This window comes from Leucopleurus acutus (assembly GCF_964270905.1).
Source record: "Leucopleurus acutus genome assembly, chromosome: 1".
NCBI classification, from domain to species: domain Eukaryota; kingdom Metazoa; phylum Chordata; class Mammalia; order Artiodactyla; family Delphinidae; genus Leucopleurus; species Leucopleurus acutus.
In genome coordinates, this window is record NC_139142.1 from 63,318,387 (window position 1) to 63,341,824 (window position 23,438).

The 23,438-nt window shown below is 36.9% G+C and overlaps 1 protein-coding gene across 2 annotated transcripts in view; it reads left to right on the plus strand.

Annotated features, from left to right (window-relative positions):
• BAZ1A (bromodomain adjacent to zinc finger domain 1A) overlaps positions 1 to 23,438 on the plus strand; it is a 94,350-nt gene that overhangs the window by 21,466 nt on the left and 49,446 nt on the right. For both annotated transcript variants that reach the window (XM_082853373.1, XM_082853374.1), the window contains exons 4-5: positions 14,717 to 14,860; positions 17,384 to 17,485. In XM_082853373.1, coding sequence (XP_082709499.1) covers positions 14,717 to 14,860; positions 17,384 to 17,485 — 246 coding nt within the window. The remainder of the gene's footprint in view (positions 1 to 14,716; positions 14,861 to 17,383; positions 17,486 to 23,438) is intronic.

Here is a 23,438-nt window from a genome sequence, read left to right on the forward strand (position 1 = left end):
AAACCACATGCACCATTTCTAATTGGTTTTGCATAAACTCGCTAAACTGTGTGTTCCTAAAAAGCTTACTTGGAGTATTGCCTTTTTCTGAGGATGGAGAAAGTTATTCCTTTTGTTAGCCTTGTGTGAATTTGCTCTTTGAAAATAATGAACTGCATTTTTTTCCACATAATCTCTGACCTATGACTTAATGACAGACCTTTTCTCCAATGTAGGTTAAATCAATACAATAGCAGAATTGGATTTGCACCGGAGTTTCACTGATAGCTAGATTTTCCCAAATATTATACCCATACTATTTAGATTTAACACTTAGAAATGCTATCTAGTCAAGAAGCATAAGATACTACAGTTCAGTATTGTTTTTAGAACTGCCTTGTAAAATGAAGATTATGAAATTCTTTTTAATCTTACAAACTGATATCAATTTTGGCATCAAATAGAGACCAGCCACCTAGAGCTCTTATCTATTCAGATATCAAGGTATATTCCCTGTGGCTTTCTATGTTGCATTGGTGGAATGCTTCAAGCACTTTAGTCTAATGAATAAAAGAAAATTAGCATAAAAACCTAAAATGTAGAGAGTAGGTACTTATTATATATTAGAATTGGAAATGAGAAAATGGACTTTTTAATCTTTGAGCTCCTTTTTGTATTGCTAACCTAAATGATATTAGTGAATCATAATGAATTAAAATGCATTAATGTTGAGGACAAAGGGAAATACTAAATATATTGAGGAGATAAGATGAACATAAAAGGTGTAAGTGAGGAACAGTACAGTTATTTTGATTTAAACATACATGCTTGGATATCAGTGAGTGGATCCAGGTGGGATTAATCCAAGGAGAAGTTTTGGAAAAGGGTTATTTGACTAGAAATTTGAAGACAGAGAAAAATATAAATTAGTAGAAAGGATTGAGGAGGAAGGCTTCTTATTTAGGTGCAGATATAATATGTAACTTTTAACAACGTATATTAATTAAGTTTATTATAGTTCTTTCAAATAGAAGACTTTCTATTGGTCAGCTTATACTACTGCCCTTTTAAGGTCAAAATTCCTGGTTCTTAGCCAAGGAGAGACCTAAGGAACATCCTCAAATTGTTGTTTCAGTCTTTAGTTCCTGATGACCCTAGTATACTGATGATATAATTATTAATAGAAAAAAAAAAGGCTATTTGGGACAGCTGTTCTTTCTTTGGAATTCCTAGTTAGAATCTTCTTTAGATATATATTGTTGTATGTATCAGAGACCCAGACTTACAGCCTGACTGACTGCTGGATTGTTGTTGCAAGTTGAACAGTTAAAATTTAGAATCCTTATTTACTGGTATAATAATATATATTGGAGGCCATCCTGGGAAACCCTTTTTATATCCTAAAAATCCCTATTAAGTAGCCACAAAAATAAATTAAAATGAATTTGTTTTTCTGAAGTGTTTAATTCAAATAACATATAAAGCTTCTGTTGTAAATATTTCTGTATGGATTCAACTGCTCGATTCTTAACAAAATAGTTCAGTGAAGTTTAGACTGATCATACAAATGTATTCGTTTTCTTCAGTGTTCTCAGGACCTTCAAATTTGCATTGGCCATTAGGAGGATTTGCCTAATGCCTCTCAAAAGTCTTTGGATGGTAAATGTTGGAGGAGGGTAGTTGGTTTCTATGGCAACCTCTTTATTGATCCTCTGCACTAATACCAAGTGCAAAGAGTCAGCTGAGTCTCTACCAGGACTTAAGGTCTTTATTGTGGGAGTCTTACTGTAGTAAGAAAAGTGATAAAAATGGGGGATGGCAAGTAAATTGAGGTTCACCTCTTTTCTATTATAAAAGGAAAACAATGTTTACTTCAATTTGTGTCTCGTTGAACTGGTTAGCAGCAGGATGGTGAAGTAGACTAGTAGTAGTCCTGAAGTTCTTAGTTCACTATGGCAGAATATTAGAGACGAATCTCACAAAAGAGAGAAGACTATATATATAGTCTAGCTATATATATAGTATATATATATAGCTGCATCTATATATATAGCTATATATACTATATATACTATATATACTGCACCTATATATATAGCTATATATATAGTATATATATAGACTATATATATAGTATAGCTACTTCTGTCCTGAAATCCCTGTTAGGAATAAAAGGGAAGTCCATTTCTACATGGTTATTACACAGGTTCAGGTCTGGGAAGTTAGAGGTCTTCTGAATAAAATCTCTCTCCTACATCATCTTCTACCTCCTTTATGGTCTGTTCCATTCGGCCAATATAAGATCACAGTGGTTCTGACTAACCGTTTTAAAAATGGGGTTATCTGGGGCAGAAATAGAGACACGGATGTAGAGAACAAACGTATGGACACCAAGGGGGGAAAGCGGCGGGGGTGTGGTGGTGGGATGAATTGGGAAATTGGGATTGACATGTATACACTAAAATGCATAAAATGGATAACTAATAAGAAACTGCTGTATAAAAAAAATAAATAAAATTCAAAAAATACATAAATGGGGTTATCTGCCTTTCTTAGACAAATTCAGAGATTGTCCAAAGATTAAAGTTAAAAGAGAACTAAGAGAAATGACATAAGCTAAAATAATTTTCAATGAAAGGAAAAGGAGAGATAAAAGTACAAAAAAAGTCTGCTCATCACTAAAGGCCAGGCAAAATCCTTTGTTTAACTCAAAATCACATGCCAAGAGAATAATTCCGAGTAGAGGTTGGCACACTTTTTAAAAAATAAAGGGCCAGATAGGAAATTTTATAGACTTCAATGTCCATATGGTCTCTGTCACAGCCAGCCAACTCTGCTGTTATAGTGCAAAAGCAGCCATAGACAACAAATGAATGAGCATGGTTGTATTCTAGTAATTATTTATAAACACTGAAATTTGAATTCCATGTTATTTTCACATGGAATTCACAAAATATTCTTATTTTTATTTTAAGCCACTTAAAAATGTAAAAGCCATTCTTAGCTCGTAGACCACACAAAACAGGCAGTGAGTTGAATCTGGCCCATTGGCCATAGTGTGCTGACTCCTGGTAGAGAGGAAAGATTACTGCTGAAATAAGGGTTAAAGAATAAAGTCCCCAGAGATACCCTTTTAATCTAGAACCTCAGAGTATAGCATGTAGATGTGGCTTGGTATGGTGGAAAAAGCCTTTGGAGCCAAACTGAGTTACTCGTTCTGGGAATCTTCTTTACTAATCTGTAAAGCAAGTAATATCCACATTCATATAGCGGTTGTATTAGTTAGCTTTTGCTGCATAACAGACCACCCCCAAAACTTAGTGGCCTAAATCAATAGTCTCATGATTCCATAGTGGGCTGGAATGCTTTTATTGTCTGGGGCTGTATTGTCTAGGTTGCTTACTCTAGCCTTACTGACATGTCTAAGGCCTCAGACTGGGGTGGGTATTTTCATGTGGCCTCTTATTCTTCAGGAGGCCAATTCAAACTTGTTCCCAGGGTAGGAATAGAGTTCCCAGCAGCAAGAGAAGGCAAAGCTCCAATGTGCAAGCACATATCAAGCCTCAGCTTGCTCAATGTTTGCTAGTGTTCCATTGACCAAAGCAAGTCACATGAGCAAATCCAGACTTAATGTGTAGGCAGGGGGATCAAGGAGGCCTGTGACTCAGTGGGGGCCATAACTGTAACAGTCTGTCACAGTGGTTAATATTTTTTAGGAGCCCAGCATAGTGCCTGGCACATAAAGCACTCAGTAAATGTTAGATCCTTCCTGTGCTTGTCAGGGACAAGTGAAGAGCCTGCCAGCTGTGATGACTCATCTTTTTTTGTAGCCAGTCCCTAATTTTCTTACATCACAGTCACTGTTCTTCAGAGTTCACTGTATGTCATTTTAGGGAGATGATGACAATACCAGTAAACTTTTGAGAGCTTATTGTATGCCAGGCACTGTTCTAAGCTTTTTACTTATACTATCTTATTTAATTTCCACAACAGCCATATATGATAGGTGCTCATTTGCTTATTTTACAGTTGAGGAGTTCATACACAGAGCTTAATTAACTAAAACTTGCCCAAGGTCACAAGTGATGAAGTTATCAAGCACAAGCAGTGCTTCTGTGTGGGCGGAATGAGTGTGAAAGAAATACTAAAAGATAGCCCTTAAGCAGGATGGAAAGATGATAAATTGAATGTACTTATTGATTACTCACTATTTGCTTTTCACTTTATTTGCGCATTTTATAATTTCTTTCAAAGTGTGAAGCAACATAGGATTGTATATAATGTGGTTAGATTACGCTTTTGATCATTCACTCTGAGTGATCCATATTGTTGAGTGTCTGAAAATCAGCATCATTTTATGATCATTGATTCAAAGGGAAAAAAGCTCCTTCATTTAAACAGGTTCTCCTGCTATTTATATTTTTAACCACTGTGCTCATCAGAGGGTGCCTTAATTATTTTACTTCTGCATTCTGAGCTGATTAAGCTTTCTTCTTTTCAAATATTTTGCTTGCATGTGAAAGAATGCTATCTAGTGGCAACAAAAGGTGACTGCAAGCATGGGGAAAAATAGAATTTTTAAAATTATTTTTTTCATAGGATTTTTAAAGTATTTATTTTTATTTATTTATTTGGCTGCATCGGGTCACAGTTGCGGCATGCAAGATCTTTGTTGGGGCGCTCGGGTTTCTCTCTAGTTGTGGCGCAAGGGCTCCAGAGCACACGGGCTCAGCAGTTGTGGCACACGGGCTTAGTTGCCCCATGGCATGTTCCCCAACCAGGGATCGAACCGCGTCCCCTGCTTTGGAAGGTGGGTGCTTGACCACTGGACCACCAGGGAAGTCCCAGAATTTTTATTTATTTATTGTTTTTCTATCTTTTGGAACAATTTCCAGGGATGAAAAATGCAATTACTTATGACTTTTTCTTTTCTTTTTTTTTTTTTTTTTTTGGTATGCGGGCCTCTCACTGCTGTGGCCTCTCCCCTTGCGGAGCGCAGGCTCAGCGGCCATGGCTCACGGGCCCAGCCGCTCCATGGCATGTGGGATCTTCCCGGACCGGGGCAAGAACCCGTGTCCCCTGCATCGGCAGGTGGACTCCCAACCACTGCGCCACCAGGGAAGCCCCTTATGACTTTTTCTTAGAGGTGGTAGGGAATATTCTGATTTAGTACTTAAGGTATACACAAAGCCAAATTTTTTGTGATTCATTCAATAAACATTGTGTGCTCAATGCTATTGTAGGTATTGGGAAGAGGGTAGTGAATAAGACAAGGACTAGGGACTTATATTCAAGTGCAAGAGAGAAAAACACAAATCAGGATAATTTCAGATACTGATTAGTGCTGTAAAGAAAATAAAGCTTGATGGGATAGTTTTGAGTCACTTTTTGTTTTAGCCAATTAAATTCAGTGTCTTCTCTGAAAAACCACTGTGTTAGATGCAAGCAGATAATCAAATATGAGAAAAGCATTAGTACTTATTGTTCTCAAGCATTATATAGTCTGTTGGTAGTAGGAATAGAATTTGTAGTGCAAAGATAAGTAAAATACATATGAAGGACTAATGAAGGACTAAATAAGATAAATACATTAAGAGGACATAGAGAGGAGGGGAATTGGAGGAAGGGTAGTCAAAAGGTACAAACTTCTAGTTATAAGTAAGTACTAGGGATGTAATGTACAACATGATGACTATAGTTAACACTGATACATGATATATAGGAAAGTTGTTGAGATTAAATCCTAAGAATTTTCATCACAAGGAGAATTTTTTTTCTTTTTTTTTAACTATATGAGTTGCTGGATGTTAACTGAACCTATTGTGGTAATCATTTCACAATATGTATAAATCAAACCATCATGCTGTATGCCTTAAGCTTATACAGTGATATATGTCAATTATTTCTCAATAAAGCTGGAAAAAAAGGGCATAGGGTAAGTCTTACTTGACTAGTGAATATATCACCAACATTGAAATAGAATGAATAAAAGGTACTGTAATGCTAAATTAATTTAGTGCTCCATTAATCATTTGCTGTGATTGGCCATTAGAATGGGCTGATGTTTACCGTTTATCTTTATAAAGATGTTTTTGTATCTTTCTTTATCTACTTCTAGTCAGTCAGTCAGTCAGCATGTTGATTTCATTGTTGTCATATTAAGAATGCTTATTGACCATAAGGATAATAGAAAATATTCGGGTTATTTTGTTTGAGCTTCCAGCTCAAAAAATTCGAGAATGCCGGAAGTAATAAGTATAATTTTGTCATCTTAATTTGTTAGTTATATAATAATTTCTTTGCAAATTCTTGTAGTTATTTTTTGTACACTGTATTTTTTTTCATAAATTTATTTATTTAATTTATTTACTTTTGGCCGTGTTGGGTCTTCGTTGCTGTGCGCGGGCTTTCTCTAGCTGCAGTGGTTTCTCTTGTTGTGGAACACGGGCTCTAGGTGCGTGGGCTTCAGTAGTTGTGGCTCGCGGGCTCTAGAGCACAGGCTCAGTAGTTGTGGTGCACGGGCTTAGTTGCTCCGCAGCATGTGGGCTCTTCCCAGACCAGGGCTTAAACCGGTGTCCCCTGCATTGGCAGGCAGATTCTTAACCACTATACCACCAGGGAAGCCCTATGCACTGTATTTTGATGTACATAAATCATCTGACTTTATTTGATTTGGTTATCTCACGTTGTAAGAGAGAACACCAATATATTGAACTTCTTCCCATGAAAAATAGGCATTTTAAGATGAATTGTTATTATGTTTATAGTTGAAATGGAAACAAATTATAGAAAAGGACTCCCTTTATGGAGTTTTTGCATTACAAAGAACTCTCTGGCTAGTCTTCTGATAAGTATAGCAGGACCTATCTATGCTTCAATAAGTTCTAACAAGTAGACCTACTTCAGTTAGCCATTTTCGTATATATTGTTTTAAGAAAAGGAATAAATGTTTTACTTTTAAGTTAAAAGATAATTTAAATTAAATAACTTACATTCAGATAGGCCTTTATCCTAAGTAGTCTACATTAATAAGGCTTAAAGTATATTACTTTCTTATGATATAATTTATCCTTTTTATTGTGTAGCTCTGACTGACTTTTGATACATAGTCGTGTAACCCATCACACATTTTTACTACCTTCCTTTGTGCCCTTTTTTTTTTTTTTTTTTTTTTTTGACTGCACTGCATGGCTTGCAGGGTCTTAGTTCCCCAACCAGGGATCAAACCCATACTCCCTCCAGTGGCCTTTGTGCCTCTCTGTAGTCACCCCTTGCCCTCACCTTCTAGACTCTAGCAACCACTGATCTGTTTACTGTCCTTATAATTTTGCCCCTTCCAGAATATGAATATAAATGGAATTTTGGGTCTATTTCTGGACTCCCTTCTATTGAGCTGTATGGCTATCCTGCCAAAAATACGTCATTATTTACTGTAGCTTTTTAGTGATACATATACATTACTTTCGTCTTTCATTGATTTTTTTCCCCCGTGATGTGAATGCTTTTAATTGGAGTTGATATTTTCCTAATGTTTATCATTAGCATTTTTAAACTAAACTTTCTATTTTGAGATAACTGTAGAATCACATGGAGTTGTAAAATAATACAGAATTTCCCCCAGTGGTACAGTATCACAACCAGGATATTGACATTAATATAGTCATGGTACAGAATATTTCTGTCACTGCAGGGATCCCTCATATTGCTCTTATGCCACACCCACAAATCATAGGTGGTTAAATTTATTTTTCTACTTCAGACTTTGTTTTCTGAAACAAATATGACTTGAAAAAATCTGTATTGCCAGTGACACGATAACTTTCAAGTTTGAAAATCTTATTCAGCATTTTTGGCTGAGTTGAAGAATGCAGTACTCTGACTCAAAATAAATTTAACATAGATCAGGTTATAAACTGATTACTGTTTAATAAAAATACCTAGTATACCTAATAGATTGCTTATATTGCTTTTCCTCAGCTGGAATTTGACTTGGGTGCCTATAATAGGAAAAACTTTAGGGGCATTAACAAAATAGAAATTTCTCTCTCATGTAAAACTAAGTACTTAAGTTGTAGTGTTAGGGCAGGTCTACAAAGTTGTCAGGAACCCAGGCTTTTTCCTGTTTTCTGCTCTGTCATCCCAAGGTTGTGACCATTGTTTTCCTTGTTCAGGATGGCAGCAAGATAGAGGAAAGGCAAGAAGCCTGCTTCTCTTCCTTTGCTATCCATCCTTCACACTGAGTCCAAGTTAAGTGTTCTAAAATTCTATTATCATTTTGAAACAGAAGTCACTTGCTGCTAAGTCTGTGGTGGCTTTTCATTATATTTAATGTTTTTGTTTTCTCTGATCTGCGTGTGTTTGTCTTGCCTCCTCACGAGGGTATCATCTCTGTTGGCATCAGTATGTCAGATCAACATAAAGCTGAGACCACAAACACTTTGAATATCTATTAATTTGAATACACTAATTGGAATTTTAAAGTATTTTGGTGAGGCTTTCATTAATTTGGTTGATACCTTAACCAAACTAACTCATGTGGCTTTAAGATGATAATTTTGAATACTAAAGGGTTTAAACAGTATACTGATAATATCCAGATGTTTGAAACTGTAGAGATATGTAGGATTTAACCCATATATCTTACATCTAGAATTTTCTTTCCAAAGATTTTTATTTGTATTATATATATCTTTTAATAACAGATTTAGTTTTTAGCAAGAATCTAATGATTCTAGTTGTCTTATGATATTTAGGCTTATAATAGGTCAAATGCCAACTGGAGAAATAAGAAGATGTGGTTCTCTGGTCCATAAAGAGTCTCAGAACAGTTCAAAATGAAACATTCTTTGAGCTGCTCTGATCAGTTTGTCTAAAAAGTGAGAGGTTACAAACAAAGCAACGTTTTCTGACTGCTTCTTCCCCACTGACAAGTAATCAACATAATTCAGTCTTTTTGTTTGAAGTAGGCAGACTTGTTGAGTGGTCTAGTTTCCTCCACTTAAAATGAGGTATCACTTAACCTCTTTAACTTGAATTTTTTTTAACTCTAAACTTCAAATTAAGTAGGTTTACTCTGTTTCTACCTATAAAGTTGAAGTAATTATTCAAGCATAGCATTTTAAAAATAAATGTTCTTGGCACCTGTATTACAAGAAAATAAAAGGTTAATGAGGCAGCACAGGTGAGCAGATGTGAAGCATGCCATAGATTCAGCATATTCTATTTTTAGAGACCCAAACAGAGAGGGGCAGTCCTTTTATGTCAAGTAGGCCTCCCCAGGTTTCTATTCTTCTTTCCTTTTGCTGTTAATTATTTATCTTCTACCCAAATGCCTTGTAAATATTCTGCATATATTTCAGTTCTAGAATTTGCTTTTGTTTTAATGAATTTGTATTTTGAGATATAAATTGAACTATAACTATTGTTAAATGACTATTAAAACAAAAACAACTTTTGGGGGGAGATATATATACCATTCCAGAATATTCTCATAAAAGGCTATTTCCATGTTTAGCTGGTCACTATTAGAAATTTATGGCTAACTTCTGCTCTAGCCTCATTCTGTGCTTGCTGCTGTTCTACAGACTTGCTTTCACTCTGAAATATGTTTAAGTTTGAAATGTGTTTTGGAGAGGCTCCAAAAGTGCCTCTTGACTACCTGGACTTAAAGCTCTGAAATACCCTTGGGTCAGTATAGTGTTGTGTTATCCCTCAACTCCAGTAGTAGAGTGGAAGATTAGAAAATATATGGGCTTCAGAGCCAAATAGTTGAAAGTTTTGGCTGTACTGTTACTGGTTGTCTGACCATAAACAAATGCTTTAACTTCTCTGACCCTGAATTTCATCTACTGAAAAACGTATACCTTGCAGAGTTGATATGAGAAGAGAAATATGTGAAAGTGATATACTTATCTGGCACACAGGAACGCTAATAATAATAAGGACTTGTCTTTGATTGTCAGTCTCCACTCTGTCCTCAAAGAATGGAGCATAACATTAATTTAGAGTTTCTGTACTCTCCAAGACCCACTAGCTGGGTCTTGATTCGTGATTCTTTAACCTGTTTTACACCCCCCAGTCTTCTTTAGACTCCCTAGGACCAAGAAATTGTAGCAAGTGGATTTGAAAGACATAGACTAAGTCTCTTTGGAAATCTGTTAGAACGTGCTGACCTGACATCTTGCGGTTTACTGAAGTTTAGCTAAGCACCAGTGAGAGGCCTAGCCTTGATTAGATTAGCAAGAATTGACCTGTGGTTTGGGTGTGGTACAAAGTTAATAGTAGCATTGAAAATAACCAGGATAATTTATATATAAAATATTTACTACATTATAGACAATGTCTCTAAGCTGTACTGGTTTCCTTCTCCCTTATTCCTCTGTCAGAGAATTGTATTTCTGTTAATTTTCTGTTAGTTTTAAATGAATTAGTTCTTAAATTATTGTAGCTCTGTGGGCCCTACTGGGATCATAGACTATTCCCTTCAATGGACTGTCAGACCATTTTAGGCGCCACACCAACCGTTCCTGTGCCCAGTGTAGACCCGTTCACTTTTTCTCTGATGACAACCACTGCTGCCACTTAGGGGCACTCACCTGGACTCTGCCAAGTGAAAACTATCTCTTTTTCTAACTTGAAGAACCTTGTCACAGGTTCACTGAAAAGCTTCCTTTATCACCTCCTGGAACCCTGAGCCATATGACCCCTGGATGTCATACCTAGGCCCTTCAAAAGTGGGTCCATTTGACTCCTTCCTTATTTTCGTGCAGTTCATGTCACTAAATTACAGAACCTTTTAACCATTAGACTACATAATTGCCTGATATAATTTCCTATAGTTGTTCCTCTTTAGAAACACTGGTTTATTTCTGTCAGCCAGTGACGAAAGTTAGCCTGCAGTTCTTTTGACACCATTTCCATTTGCTACCAATGTAGGCTTGGTAATTGGGCCTTCTTCAGCTTTACTCTTAGGACAAAAAAAAATTTTTTTTAATTGTGGTAAATAAACATGAACTTTACCATTGTAGTTATTTTTAAGTGTATAATTAAGTGGCAGTAAGTACATTCACAGTGTTGTGTAACCATCACTACTATTTCAAGAACTTTTTCATCATCCCAAACAGAAACTCTGTACCCATTAAGCAATAACTCCCCATTTCTCCCTCCTTCCTGCCCCTGGTAACCTTTATTCTACTTTACGTCTCCATGAATTTGCCTGTTCTAGGTACTTCATGTAAGTGGATTCATACAATATTTGTTTTTGTGTGTGTTTGGCTTATTTCACTGAGCATAATGTTTTCAAGGTTCATCTGTGTTGTAACATGTATCAGAATTTCATCCCTTTTTATGGTTGAATACTATTCCATTGTATGTGTATATACCACATTTTTTAGTCTATTCATTTGTTGATAGATACTTGAGTTGTTTCTGTGTTTTGGCTATTGTGAATAATGTCATTGTGAACATTGGTGTACAGGTGTCTGTTGAGTTCCTATTTTCAGTTCTTTTGGGTATATACATAGAAGGGGAATTGCTGAGTCATATGATAATTGTGTGTTTAATTTTTTTAGGAACTGCCATATTTGGAGCTGCACCGTTTTGCATCCCCACCAGTAATGCATGAGGGTTCCAATATCTCTATATCCTCCCCAATACTCTTTATTTTCCATATTTTTTAATAATAGCCATCTTAGTGGGTATGAAATGGTATTTCATTGCAGTTTTGATTTTGCATTCCCTTTATGACTTAATGATGCTGAGCATTTTTTTCATGTGCTTATTGCCATTTGTATCCTTTTTGGAGAAGTGTCTATTTAGGTTCTTTGACCATTTTTGAATTGGATTTTTTTCTCTTTTCTTTTGAGTTTTAAGAGTTCTTTATATGTGTTGCCATATCTTTGTCTGGTTTGTGTATCAGGGTAATGGTGACCTTATGAGTTAAGGACTGTTCTCTCCTTTTCAATCTTTTGGAAGATTTTAAGAAAAATTGGTATTAATTCTTTAGAAGTTTGGTAGAACTCACCAATGAAGCCATCTGGTCCTGGGCTTTTCTTTGTTGGGATATTTATTTATTTATTTATTATTATTTTTTTTTTTTGCGGTGCACGGGCCTCTCACTGTTGTGGCCTCTCCTGTTGCGGAGCATAGGCTCCAGACGCACAGGCTCAGCGGCCATGGCTCATGGGCCCAGCCACTCCGCGGCATGTGGGATCCTCCCGGACCGGGGCTCGAACCCATGTCCCCTGCATCAGCAGGCGGACTCTTAACCACTGCGCCACCAGGGAAGCCCTTGGGATATTTTTGATTACTGATTCAACCCTCTTAATAGTTACAGATCCATTTAGATGTTCTATTTCTTCTTGAGTCAATTTGTGTGTTTCTAAGAATTTGTCCATTTCATCTAGGTTATCCAGTTTGTCAGCATATAGTTGTCCATGGTATTCTCTTATAATCTTTTCCAGCTTTACTTCTGGTTTTAGTAATTTGAGTCTTTTCTCTCTTTAATCAATTCTTTTTTTAGGAGCAAATTATTCAGGAGTCATATATGATACTTTTTTATTAATTAATTTACTTTTGGCTGCATTGGGTCTTCGTTGCTGCACGCAGGCTTTCTCTAGTTTCAGCGAGCGGGGGCTTCTCTTTGTTGCCGTGCACGGGCTTCTCATTGCGGTGGCTTCTCTTTGTTGCAGAGCATGGGCTCTAGAGCACAGGCTCAGCAGTTGTGGCACACAGGCTTTGTTGCTCCGCGGCATGTGGGATCTTCCTGGACCAGGGCTCGAACCCGTGTCCCCTGCATTGGCAGGCAGATTCTTAACCACTGCGTCACCAGGAAGTCCCCATATATGATACTTTTGATTGAATGTTTATAAGTCTCAGAGTGAGAGGAAGTGAGTTGAGGGGGGAAGATAAGATGCTTTGAGAGTTTTAGATTCACCCATATAGTCTACATTTTGTTGATTCTTAAACCTCAGGGTGCTATGGAACCAGTTAGTTTCTTCTATTAGTGTATAGTGCAAAGTTCCTAGCAGGAAATCCATGGTCCTGATTTCTCTGTGCCTAATAGCAATATTAGACTTTGTTGGGGATACTAAAGATGTTCTCCTAAAGGAGAATATAAGCAAGCATACGCTAAAATGTACACTAATGAAAATAAGTGCAATTACCTTGTAAAAATCCACCAGCTTCCCAAAATGAATCAGCTCTGAATATACTGTTTGTCTTTCTGGAATTGTATGATTCTGTTTTGGCTGTAAATGCAAAAATGTATTTTGAAAACATGTAAGCAAAAGGGCAAACTACTTGTAACCACTCATCTACTTTCTGTCTCTATGGATTTCCCTATTCAGGATATTTCACATAAATGGAATCTTTTTTTTTCAATTTTTAAAAATTTATTTATTGATCGATTTTTGGCTGCGTTGGGTCTTCGTTGCTGCGTTCCGGCTTTCTCTAGTTGCGGCGAGTGGGAGGCTACTCTTCATTGCAGTGCATGGGCTTCTTTTTTTTTTTTTTCAACATCTTTATTGGAGTATAATTGCTTTACAATGGTGTGTTAGTTTCTGCTTTATAACAAAGTGAATCAGTTATACATATACATATGTTCCCATATTTCTTCCCTCTTGCGTCTCCCTCCCTCCTACCCTCCCTATCCCACCCCTCTAGGTGGTCACAAACCACTGAGCTGATCTCCCTGTGTTATGCGGCTGCTTCCCACTAGCTATCTGTTTTACGTTTGGTAGTGTATATATGTCCATGCCACTCTCTCACTTTGTCACAGCGTGGGCTTCTTATCACTGTGGCTTCTCTTGTTGCGGAGCACGGGCTCTAGGCGCGTGGGCTTCAGTAGTTGCAGCATGCAAGCTCAGTAGTTGTGGCTCATGGACTCTAGAGCCCAGGCTCAGTAGTTGTGGCACAGGGGCTTAGTTGCTCCACGGCATGTGGGATCTTCCTGGACCAGGGATCGAACCCATGTCCCCTGCGTTGGCTGGCGGATTCTTAACCACTGCACCACCAGGGAAGTCCCTGGAGTCATATATTATATGGCCTTTTCCGTCTGGTTTCTTTAATTTACCATAATGTTTTAAAGGTTCATCCATACTATAGAGTGCATCAGTATTTCATTCCTGTTTTTTTGCTGAATAATGTTCCATTGTATGGCTATAGCAAATTTAAATTATTTATCAGTTGAAAATTGGCACAGTAAAAATGAGATTGAGAAATATTTCAGTTGTGGTGAGTGAGTCTGAAATTGCAGCCTATAAAATCCAGATACAGCAGGCAGAGGTAAGGGAAGCCAAAATAGGGTAGAGTTAGTGAATAGGAAGCTTTCCAGAGATCAGAAATCACAATATAAGTTACAAAGAGAATAAAAAGGTTATGATCAGGAGAATTTCAGAATTTAAAATACTGAATGCTTTGAAAAACTCTTGTAAGGCCTAATCTGTATAATGAGATATTATGCCAGTACTTGATTTTCTAAACAGTAACTTTAGTGATGAATATAATTGCTAAGAATCATGATAAATTGACTTTTAAAATAGTCTTGTATTGTGTTAAATCGTAGCTAACCTTTACTTAAATTGGATGTTACAGATTTTCTCTTTTATTAAATTGGTTATAGTAATCAGCCATAGTTTCTACAAAATTGCTTTTCATTTGTTCAAAATAGATTGCTCTGAAATGTTTGATTATAAAATATCAAGTGATTTGCATTTTTAAATGTATCATTTTCTTTCAGGTTACAGTGTAGGATTTTGGAAGTCCTCCCTCCATCACACCAAAATGGTTTTGCTAATGGACATGTCAGCAATATAGATGGAGAAACTATTATCATCAGTGATAGTGATGATTCAGAAACACAAGACAGTTCTTTTCAAAATGGGTAAGTGATTTTTAATAATTTTTAAAATGTATGAATTCCCTGGCTGTCCACGTTTTCACTGCTAAAGGCCCAGGTTCAATCCCTGGTCGGGGAACTGAGATCCCACAAGCCATGTGGCACAGCCTAAATAAATAAGTATGTATGTATGTATTTATTTATTTAAGTAAGTATGTATGTATGTCAGATTGGGTACTGATATCCCATTGAAATAATTTTTTCTCTTCCTTTCTAGTCATACACTGGTATACTATGTATCTAAACCATATGGTTCAACAACACCTTAGAATTTGCAAAAACTGAAACTTACCTAGTTAATTCTAGTCAGCTGCACAAGAACAATTGAAGCTCACTTCATTCAGTTATACACTCCACTTTTGTTTACCTGGGAAAATTCATTCTGTCCTTTATTATTCACTTTATGGTGCATATAGTAAAGAAACTCTGTAAGTTTCTGAGATTTAGTCAATTGACAGCTTTGGTCAGCTGAGTGCTCTTGGAGAAAAATCATATAAATCCATATAGATTGGCACTGTCTGCAGTGTGTGTACTGTATTTATATCACTTTGACTGTATCTTACTTTCATTACCCAATTGCCCAGTGCTTCTCTTTATCATCCTTCCATATCATTTTCTTCTCTATAACCCCCACTTATATCCCCTTTACATATACAGTTGCATTCACAGAGGCAGCTTTTCCAGAATCTAACCACTTCTCTCTACTGCCACCACTACCCTCTTAGTCTGTACTGCCAACATTTTTCTCACTTAGTTTTATTGCATTAGCTTTCTAACTGGTATCCCTGTTTGCACTCTGTTCCCCTCATCCCAGCCAGAATGATCCTTCTGAAGTGTAAGTTAAATCATTATCACCCCGTTATTCAGAATCCTCCGGTGTCTTTTTTCTTTTTTAAAAAAATTAATTTATTTATTTTTGGTTGCATTGGGTCTTCATTGCTGCGTGAGGGCTTTCTCTAGTTGCAGCGAGCAGGGACCGCTCTTTGTTGCGGTGTGCGGATTCCTCATTTTGGTGGCCTCTCTAGTTGCGGAGCAGGGCTCTAGGCGCGCGAGCCTCAGTAGTTGCAGCACTTGAGCTCAGTAGTTGTGGCGTGCAGGCTCTGTAGTTGTGGCACACGGGCTTAGTTGCTCTGAGGCATGTGAGATCTTCCCGAACTAGGGATCAAACCCATGTTCCCTGCATTGGCAGGTGGATTCCCAACCACTACGCCACCAGGGAAGTCCCTCCTCTGGTGTCTTTACTCAAAGTAAAATTGAAAGCCCTTAATGATAACCCATAGTCTGGCCTTGCTGCTGCCTCTCTGACTGAACCTTCCTCTTTTTCTCCCTGTTGATTCTGCTTCTTGTGCAAACCATGCATGCCTTCCCCTCAGGACCTTTACACTTTTCTCTCTTCCTTTAAAAACTCATTTCCCCAAGAGTTTTTTCATGGGTTGCTCCCTCATTTTTTTCAGATCTCTGCTTAAATGTCAACTTCTTGGAAGGCCTACCTGGTCAATTTGTCAGGGATCATCACCCTATATGAAATAGAGACCTTTCACTCTGCACTCTATTCCCTTCATAGCACTTACCACCTACCCTGTCGTCTATTTTGTTTGTCTCCCCGCTGTATTTCTATTTTGTTCACCAGTGAATCCTTATTCTTTAGTATTTGGCACATTGTAAGCTCTTAACTATTTAGTGAATGGATGGATGCATGAATGAATATACCCTCAAAAGAGAAGAAAAAATGAGAAATTGGTAGGGGTGGGAATTAAATGTGTAGCCTCTTTGCTAGTTCTTGAAACAGGGTAAACTACATTATCTCCACTTTTGCTCTTAGATTACATAGCTAAAAATGGTTTAAAAGTAAATCCAAGAGCTGTTTATAAATTTATCTAACCTAAACTGGAGAGCCTGCTTATTCATCTGGAGTTAATTTCTTCACCCAAGGAAAATTTATTGAATGAGTAATTAAAGTACCTACCTAACATAAAATAGTGCTCTGTGCTATTTTGGCTAATAAAATAGTGAGGCATATCAGTAACTTATAAAATCATAATTAAAATTAAAATGCATTAGATTCTGTTATAGTATGTCCTTAGAAACTAGATTTCATGTAAAATATCATGTTTCCAAACAAATTTTTTTTTTAATTTTTTATTTATTTTTGGCTGCGTTGGGTCTCTGTTGCTGCATGCGGACTTTCTCTAGTTGCAGGGCTACTCTTCGTTGTGGTGCGTGGGCTTCTCATTACAGTGGCTTCTCTTGTTGCAGAGCATGGGCTCTAGGCACGTGGGCTTCAGTAATTGCGGCGCGTGGGCTCAGTAGTTGCAGTGCATGGGCTCCAGGGCGCAGGCTCAGTAGTTGTGGCACACGGGCTTAGTTGCTCTGCGGCATGTGGGATCTTCCTGGACTAGGGATCGAACCCACGTCCCCTGCATTGGCAGGTGGATTCTTAACCACTGCACCACCAGGGAAGTCCCCCAAACAAATTATTAACTTATTTTGTGTCTTTGCTCTTTTTAGGAAGAAGAAAGATACAGTTGATCCCTTATTATTCAAGTACAAGGTGCAACCCACTAAAAAAGAATTGTATGAGTGTGCTATTGTTAAAGCAACACAAATCAGGTAAAATTCCATATCTTCTGTATGGTAGTTTAAAGTAGAATAATTACGTTCAGTTAAGGAGATTTGATGTGGAACAAATGGGTAGTAGCGAGTAATTGCTTCCCTTTTTAAAATACATGTATATTTATATGCTCATAGACTGATAATGTGATTCCTAGTGAACCATGAGCCCTTTGTCTAGTTTAGTAACTAACTCCAGATAGTCTTCACATCTAAAAAATTAAGAAGGATTCTATTTATGAAGCACTTCTCATGAGAGAACTCAGTTTTCAAAGCTGAGAAACCTGGTGCTTAGAAGTACATCACATTTGTAATATTATGTTCATTAGACACAAACATCTGATCAGTCTCTGCCCATTTCTGAGGAAGTTTAATAACAAAAAATGAGTATGTTTAAAAATTCCTGTTTGTGACCTAATCAAAAGATAGAGGTAGTTATGAAACAACCTAAGTGTCCTTTGACAGATGAATGGATAAAGCAGATGTGGTATATATATACAATGGAATACTACTCAGCCATAAAAAGGATGAAATAATGCCATTTGCAGCAACATAGATGGACCTAGAGATTATTATACTAAGTGAATTGTCAGACAGAGAAAGACAAACATCATGTGATATCTCTTATATGTGGAATCTAAAATATGACACAGGGCTTCCCTGGTGGCGCAGTGGTTGAGAGTCCACCTGCTGATGCAGGGGACACGGGTTCGTGCCCCGGTCCGGGAAGATCCCACATGCCGCGGAGCGGCTGCACCCGTGAGCCATGGCCGCTGAGCCTGCGCGTCCGGAGCCTGTTGCTCCGCAACGGGAGAGGCCACAACAGTGAGAGGCCCGTGTACCGCAAAAACAAAATATATATATATATATATATATATATATATATATATATATATATGACACAAATGAACTTATCTACAAAACAAAAACAGACTCAGGCATAGAGAACAGACTTGTGGTTGCCAAGGGGGATGGGGATCGGGGAGGCATGGATTGGGAGTTTGGGATAAGTAGATGCTTTGCATTCTATACATCTATTATGTATAGAATGGATAAACAACAAGGTCCTACTGTATAGCACAGGGAACTATATTCAATATCCTGTGATAAACCATAATGGAAAAGAATACAAAAAAGAATATATATGTATAACCAAATCACTTTGCTGTACAGCAGAAATTACCACAATGTTGTAAATCAACTCTACTTCAATAAAATTTAAAAAATAAAAAAACAAAATGCGAAAGAGAGGTACTGAATGGTTAATATTTAAAAGAACTGGCTCTAGGTTACATTGATATATTTTAGGAAAATCCCTGTTGTTGCCTGTTGAGGTTAGTCTCTTAGTCACCTGAAAGTAAGTAGTTGACATCATCAGCCAGCTATCAACTTGTCACCTAGGATTCAGTCTTGCATTTTGTTTTATGTAAAATAATTTTACTAATTCTCTCATCCCTGTTGCCCTCCCCCCACCCATATACTCATGAGTCCAAAGAAAAGTGATAACAATATTATAAATATTGAGTGGATCCTGAGTCAGGTATATTACTTTCTATAAACTGTATGGGTCTGTGCAGTTTTTTGTTTGTTTTTGGGGGCCTATCATTAGTGTAAGATCTCTGGAGCATTCTCCGCTTTATTGTATATTGAAAAATAGCATTTCCAAGATAATGCTCATGAATTATTCAAACTTTTGAATTTATTTAGTTTATGGGCTAATGAATAGCATAGTTGAGACAACCAATGTTTTCTTTATTCATTGTTGAGCCTTTTCCTTTTTTTTTTTGTTTTTAGTTCAAGATATGTTTTTTACGTAATGTAATTCCCTATTTAATATTTTTCACTTTTCTATTTACTTTTTGACTTATACTGTAAATATAATTCTGCTAGATCTTGGTTACAGTTGTATTAACTCATTTTCTTCTTAATTGGTGAGGCAAAGAATTATAAGGTGGAAAGTTATACTTGATAATAGAAGACTTAAATGACTTGCAGCTCTTTGTTGGCACCAAAAGATAATACTGTTCCACAGATGCAAAACTCCTCAACAAAATACTAGCAAACAGAATCCAACAGCACATTAAACGGATCATACACCATGATCAAGTGGGGTTTATCCCAGGAATGCAAGAATTCTTCAGTATATGCAAATCAATCAATGTGATACACCATATTAACAAATCGAAGGAGAAAAACCACATGATCATCTCAATGGATGCAGAGAAAGCTTTCAACAAAATTCAACACCCATTTATGATAAAAACCCTCCAGAAAGTAGGCATAGAGGGAACTTAACTCAACATAATAAAGGCCATATATGACAAACCCACAGCCAACAGCGTCCTCAATGGTGAAACACTGAAACCATTTCCACTAAGATCAGGAACAACACAAGGTTGCCACTCTCACCACTATTATTCAACATAGTTTTGGAAGTTTTAGCCACAGCAGTCAGAGAAGAAAAAGAAATAAAAGGAATCCAAATCAGAAAAGAAGAAGTAAAGCCATCACTGTTTGCAGATGACATGATACTATACATAGAGGAGCCTAAAGATGCTACCAGAAAACTACTAGAGCTAATCAATGAATTTGGTAAAGTAGCAGGATACAAAATTCATGCACAGAAATCTCTGGCATTCCTATACACTAATGATGAAAAATCTGAAGAGAAATTAAGGAAACACTCCCATTTACCATTACAACAAAAAGAATAAAATACCTAGGAATAAACCTACCTAAGGAGACAAAAGACCTGTATGCAGAAAATTATAAGACACTGATGAAAGAAGTTAAAGATGATACAAATAGATGGAGAGATATACCATGTTCTTGGATTGGAAGAATCAACATTGTGAAAATGACTATACTACCCAAAGCAATCTACAGATTCAATGTAATCCCTATCTAACTACCAATGGCATTTTTCACAGAACTAGAACAAAAATTTTCACTATTTGTTTGGAAACACAAAAGACCCTGAATAGCCAAAGCAATCTTGAGAAAGAAAAACGGAGCTGGAGGAGTCAGGCTCCCTGACTTCAGACTATACTACAAAGCTACAGTAATCAAGACAGTATGGTACTGGCACAAAAACAGAAGTATAGATCAATGGAACAGGATAGAATACCCAGAGATAAACCCATGCACATATGGTCACCTTATCTTTGATAAAGGAGTCAAAGATATACAATGGAGAAAAGACAGCGTCTCTAATAAGTGGTGCTGGGAAAACTGACCAGCTACATGTAAAAGAATGAAATTAGAGCACTCCCTAACACTATACACAAACATAAACTCAAAATGGATTAAATACCTAAATGCAAGGCCAGACACTAACAAACCCTTGGAGTAAAACATAGGCAGAACACTCTATGACATAAATCACAGCAAGACCCTTTTTGACCCACCTCCTAGAAAAATGGAATTAAAAACAAAAATAAACAAATGGGACCTAATGAAACCTAAAAGCTTTTGCACAGCAAAGGTAATCATAAACAAGATGAAAAGACAACCCTCAGAATGCGAGAAAATATTTTCAAGTGAAGCAACTGACCAAGGATTAATCTCCAAAATTTACAAGCAGCTCATGCAGCTCAATGTCAAAAAAACAAAACAACCCAATCCAAAACTGGGCAGAAGACCTAAATAGACATTTCTCCAAAGGAGATATACAGATTGCCAACAAACACATGAAAGGATGCTCAACATCATTAATCGTTAGAGAAATGCGAGTCAAAAGTACAATGCGATATCATCTCACACCGGTCAGAATGGCCATCATCAAAACATCTACAAACAATAAATGCTGGAGAGTGTGTGGAGGAAAGGGAACCCTCTTGCACTGTTGGTGGGAATGTAAATTGATACAGCCACGATGGAGAACAGTATGGAGGTTCCTTAAAAAACTACAAATAGAACTACCATATGACCCAGCAATCCCACTACTGGGCATATACCCTGAGAAAACCATAATTCAAAAAGAGTCATGTACCACAATGTTCATTGCCCTATTTACAATAGCCAGGACATGGAAGCAACCTAAGTGTCCGTCGACGGATGAATGGATAAAGAAGATGTGGCACATACATACTATGGAATATTACTCAGCCATAAAAAGAAATGAAATTCAGTTATTTGTAGTGAGGTGGATGGACCTAGAGTCTGTCATACAGAGCGAAGTAAGTCAGAAAGAGAAAAACAAACACCATATGCTAACACATATATATGGAATCCAAAAGAAAAAAAAATGGTCATGAAGAACCTAGGGGCAAGACAGGAATAAAGACGCAGACCTACTAGAGAATGGACTTGAGGACACGGTGAGGGGGAAGGGTAAGCTGGGACAAAGTTAGAGACGGGTAGTGTATGTATGGACATATATACACTACCAAATGTAAACTAGATAGATAGTGGGAAGCAGTCTCATAGCACAGGGAGATCAGCTCGGTGCTTTGTGACCAGCTAGAAGGGTGGGGTAGGGAGGGTGGGAGGGAGGGAGACACGAGAGGGAGGAGATACGGGGCTATATGTTTATGTATAACTGATTCACTTTGTTATAAAGCAGAAACTAACACACCATTGTAAAGCAATTATACTCCAATAAAAACTTAAAAAAATAAAAAAGAGGTAGAGGGGAACCTTCAGAGACAGGTCAACCCATCATAATATGCAGACCTTATTTGGATCTTGATTCAAATATACTAACTGTACAAATGAAGCAAAACAACTAAATCTGAACACTGAAAGGACATTTGATGATATTAAGGAATTATTGTTACTAATTTATAACATTTTACAAAATGCTTTGGTGGTTATGTTTTTTAAAGAGCCATTGTCTTTTAACAATACATGCTGAAAAACTTACAGATGAAATAATATGATGTCTGGAATATGCTTCACACAATATGGAAAAGAGGAAGTATTTGAGTTATTGATGCAAAAAATAAAAGATAATACTCTTCCTATAATAAAGAGATGTTAATATTCCTGTAAGGAAGACTTGATATGATAGAGTAGCTCTGACAAGTAGAACTTTCTGCAATGATAGAAAGGTTATATGTGTGCTGTCCAGTATGGTGGAACTGTGGCTAGTAATAGTGAGGAACGGAAGTTTTAATTTTAATTTCATTTATTTAAAAAAAAACAAAAAAACAAAACAGGGACTTTCCCTGGTGGTCCAGCAGTTAAAACTTCACCTTCCAATGCAGGGTGTACGGGTTCAATCCCTGGTCCAGGAGCTAAGATCCCACAAGCCTCTTGGCCAGAAAACCAAAAATATAAAACAGAAGCAATATAGTAACAAATTCAGTAAAGACTTTAAAAACAGTCCACATCGAAAAAGTCTTAAAAAATAAGTATATGGCTAATACGTGCCAGGTAGGACAATACATTTCTTGAGGACTAGTATATTTAGTCAATAGTCAAAACATAATTACCTTCTCAGCTACTGTATGGTGCTGGGATCCTTTTTCAGATCCTTTTATTCGTATAGTCCTTCCTGTAGTTTAGGAAAAGAATATATATTTGGGGGAGGGCTACTACTTAAAAACTCCTATATTGTTTGTTTACTCATAGAAGCTTTTAACTTGGTTTTTTTTTGAAAGGAATACTTTAAATTCAGTTCAAACATTTCCTTTCTTTCCAGAACCTTTCCAGAAATAATTGTGTGTTATTTTTTTGTTCTGCTCTGTGTGTGGTGGTGGTGCTGTGTTTTAATTTGGGAGCAAGGGAAAATGAAAAATAGTGTATTTTTAGAATCATAATAAATCTAACTCTCTTTAATTTTAATCCCATGAATTTGTTGGCTGCCATATGATGTTTAAATACAGAATATTTTAGAATTTGATAAAAACCCATGTTCAGTTCTATTCACAATATCCTTTTGAATGTTGATTTACATAGTATTATGTGATAATATCTGGTAGTCTACGAATTTTAATTATGTTAAGAATTT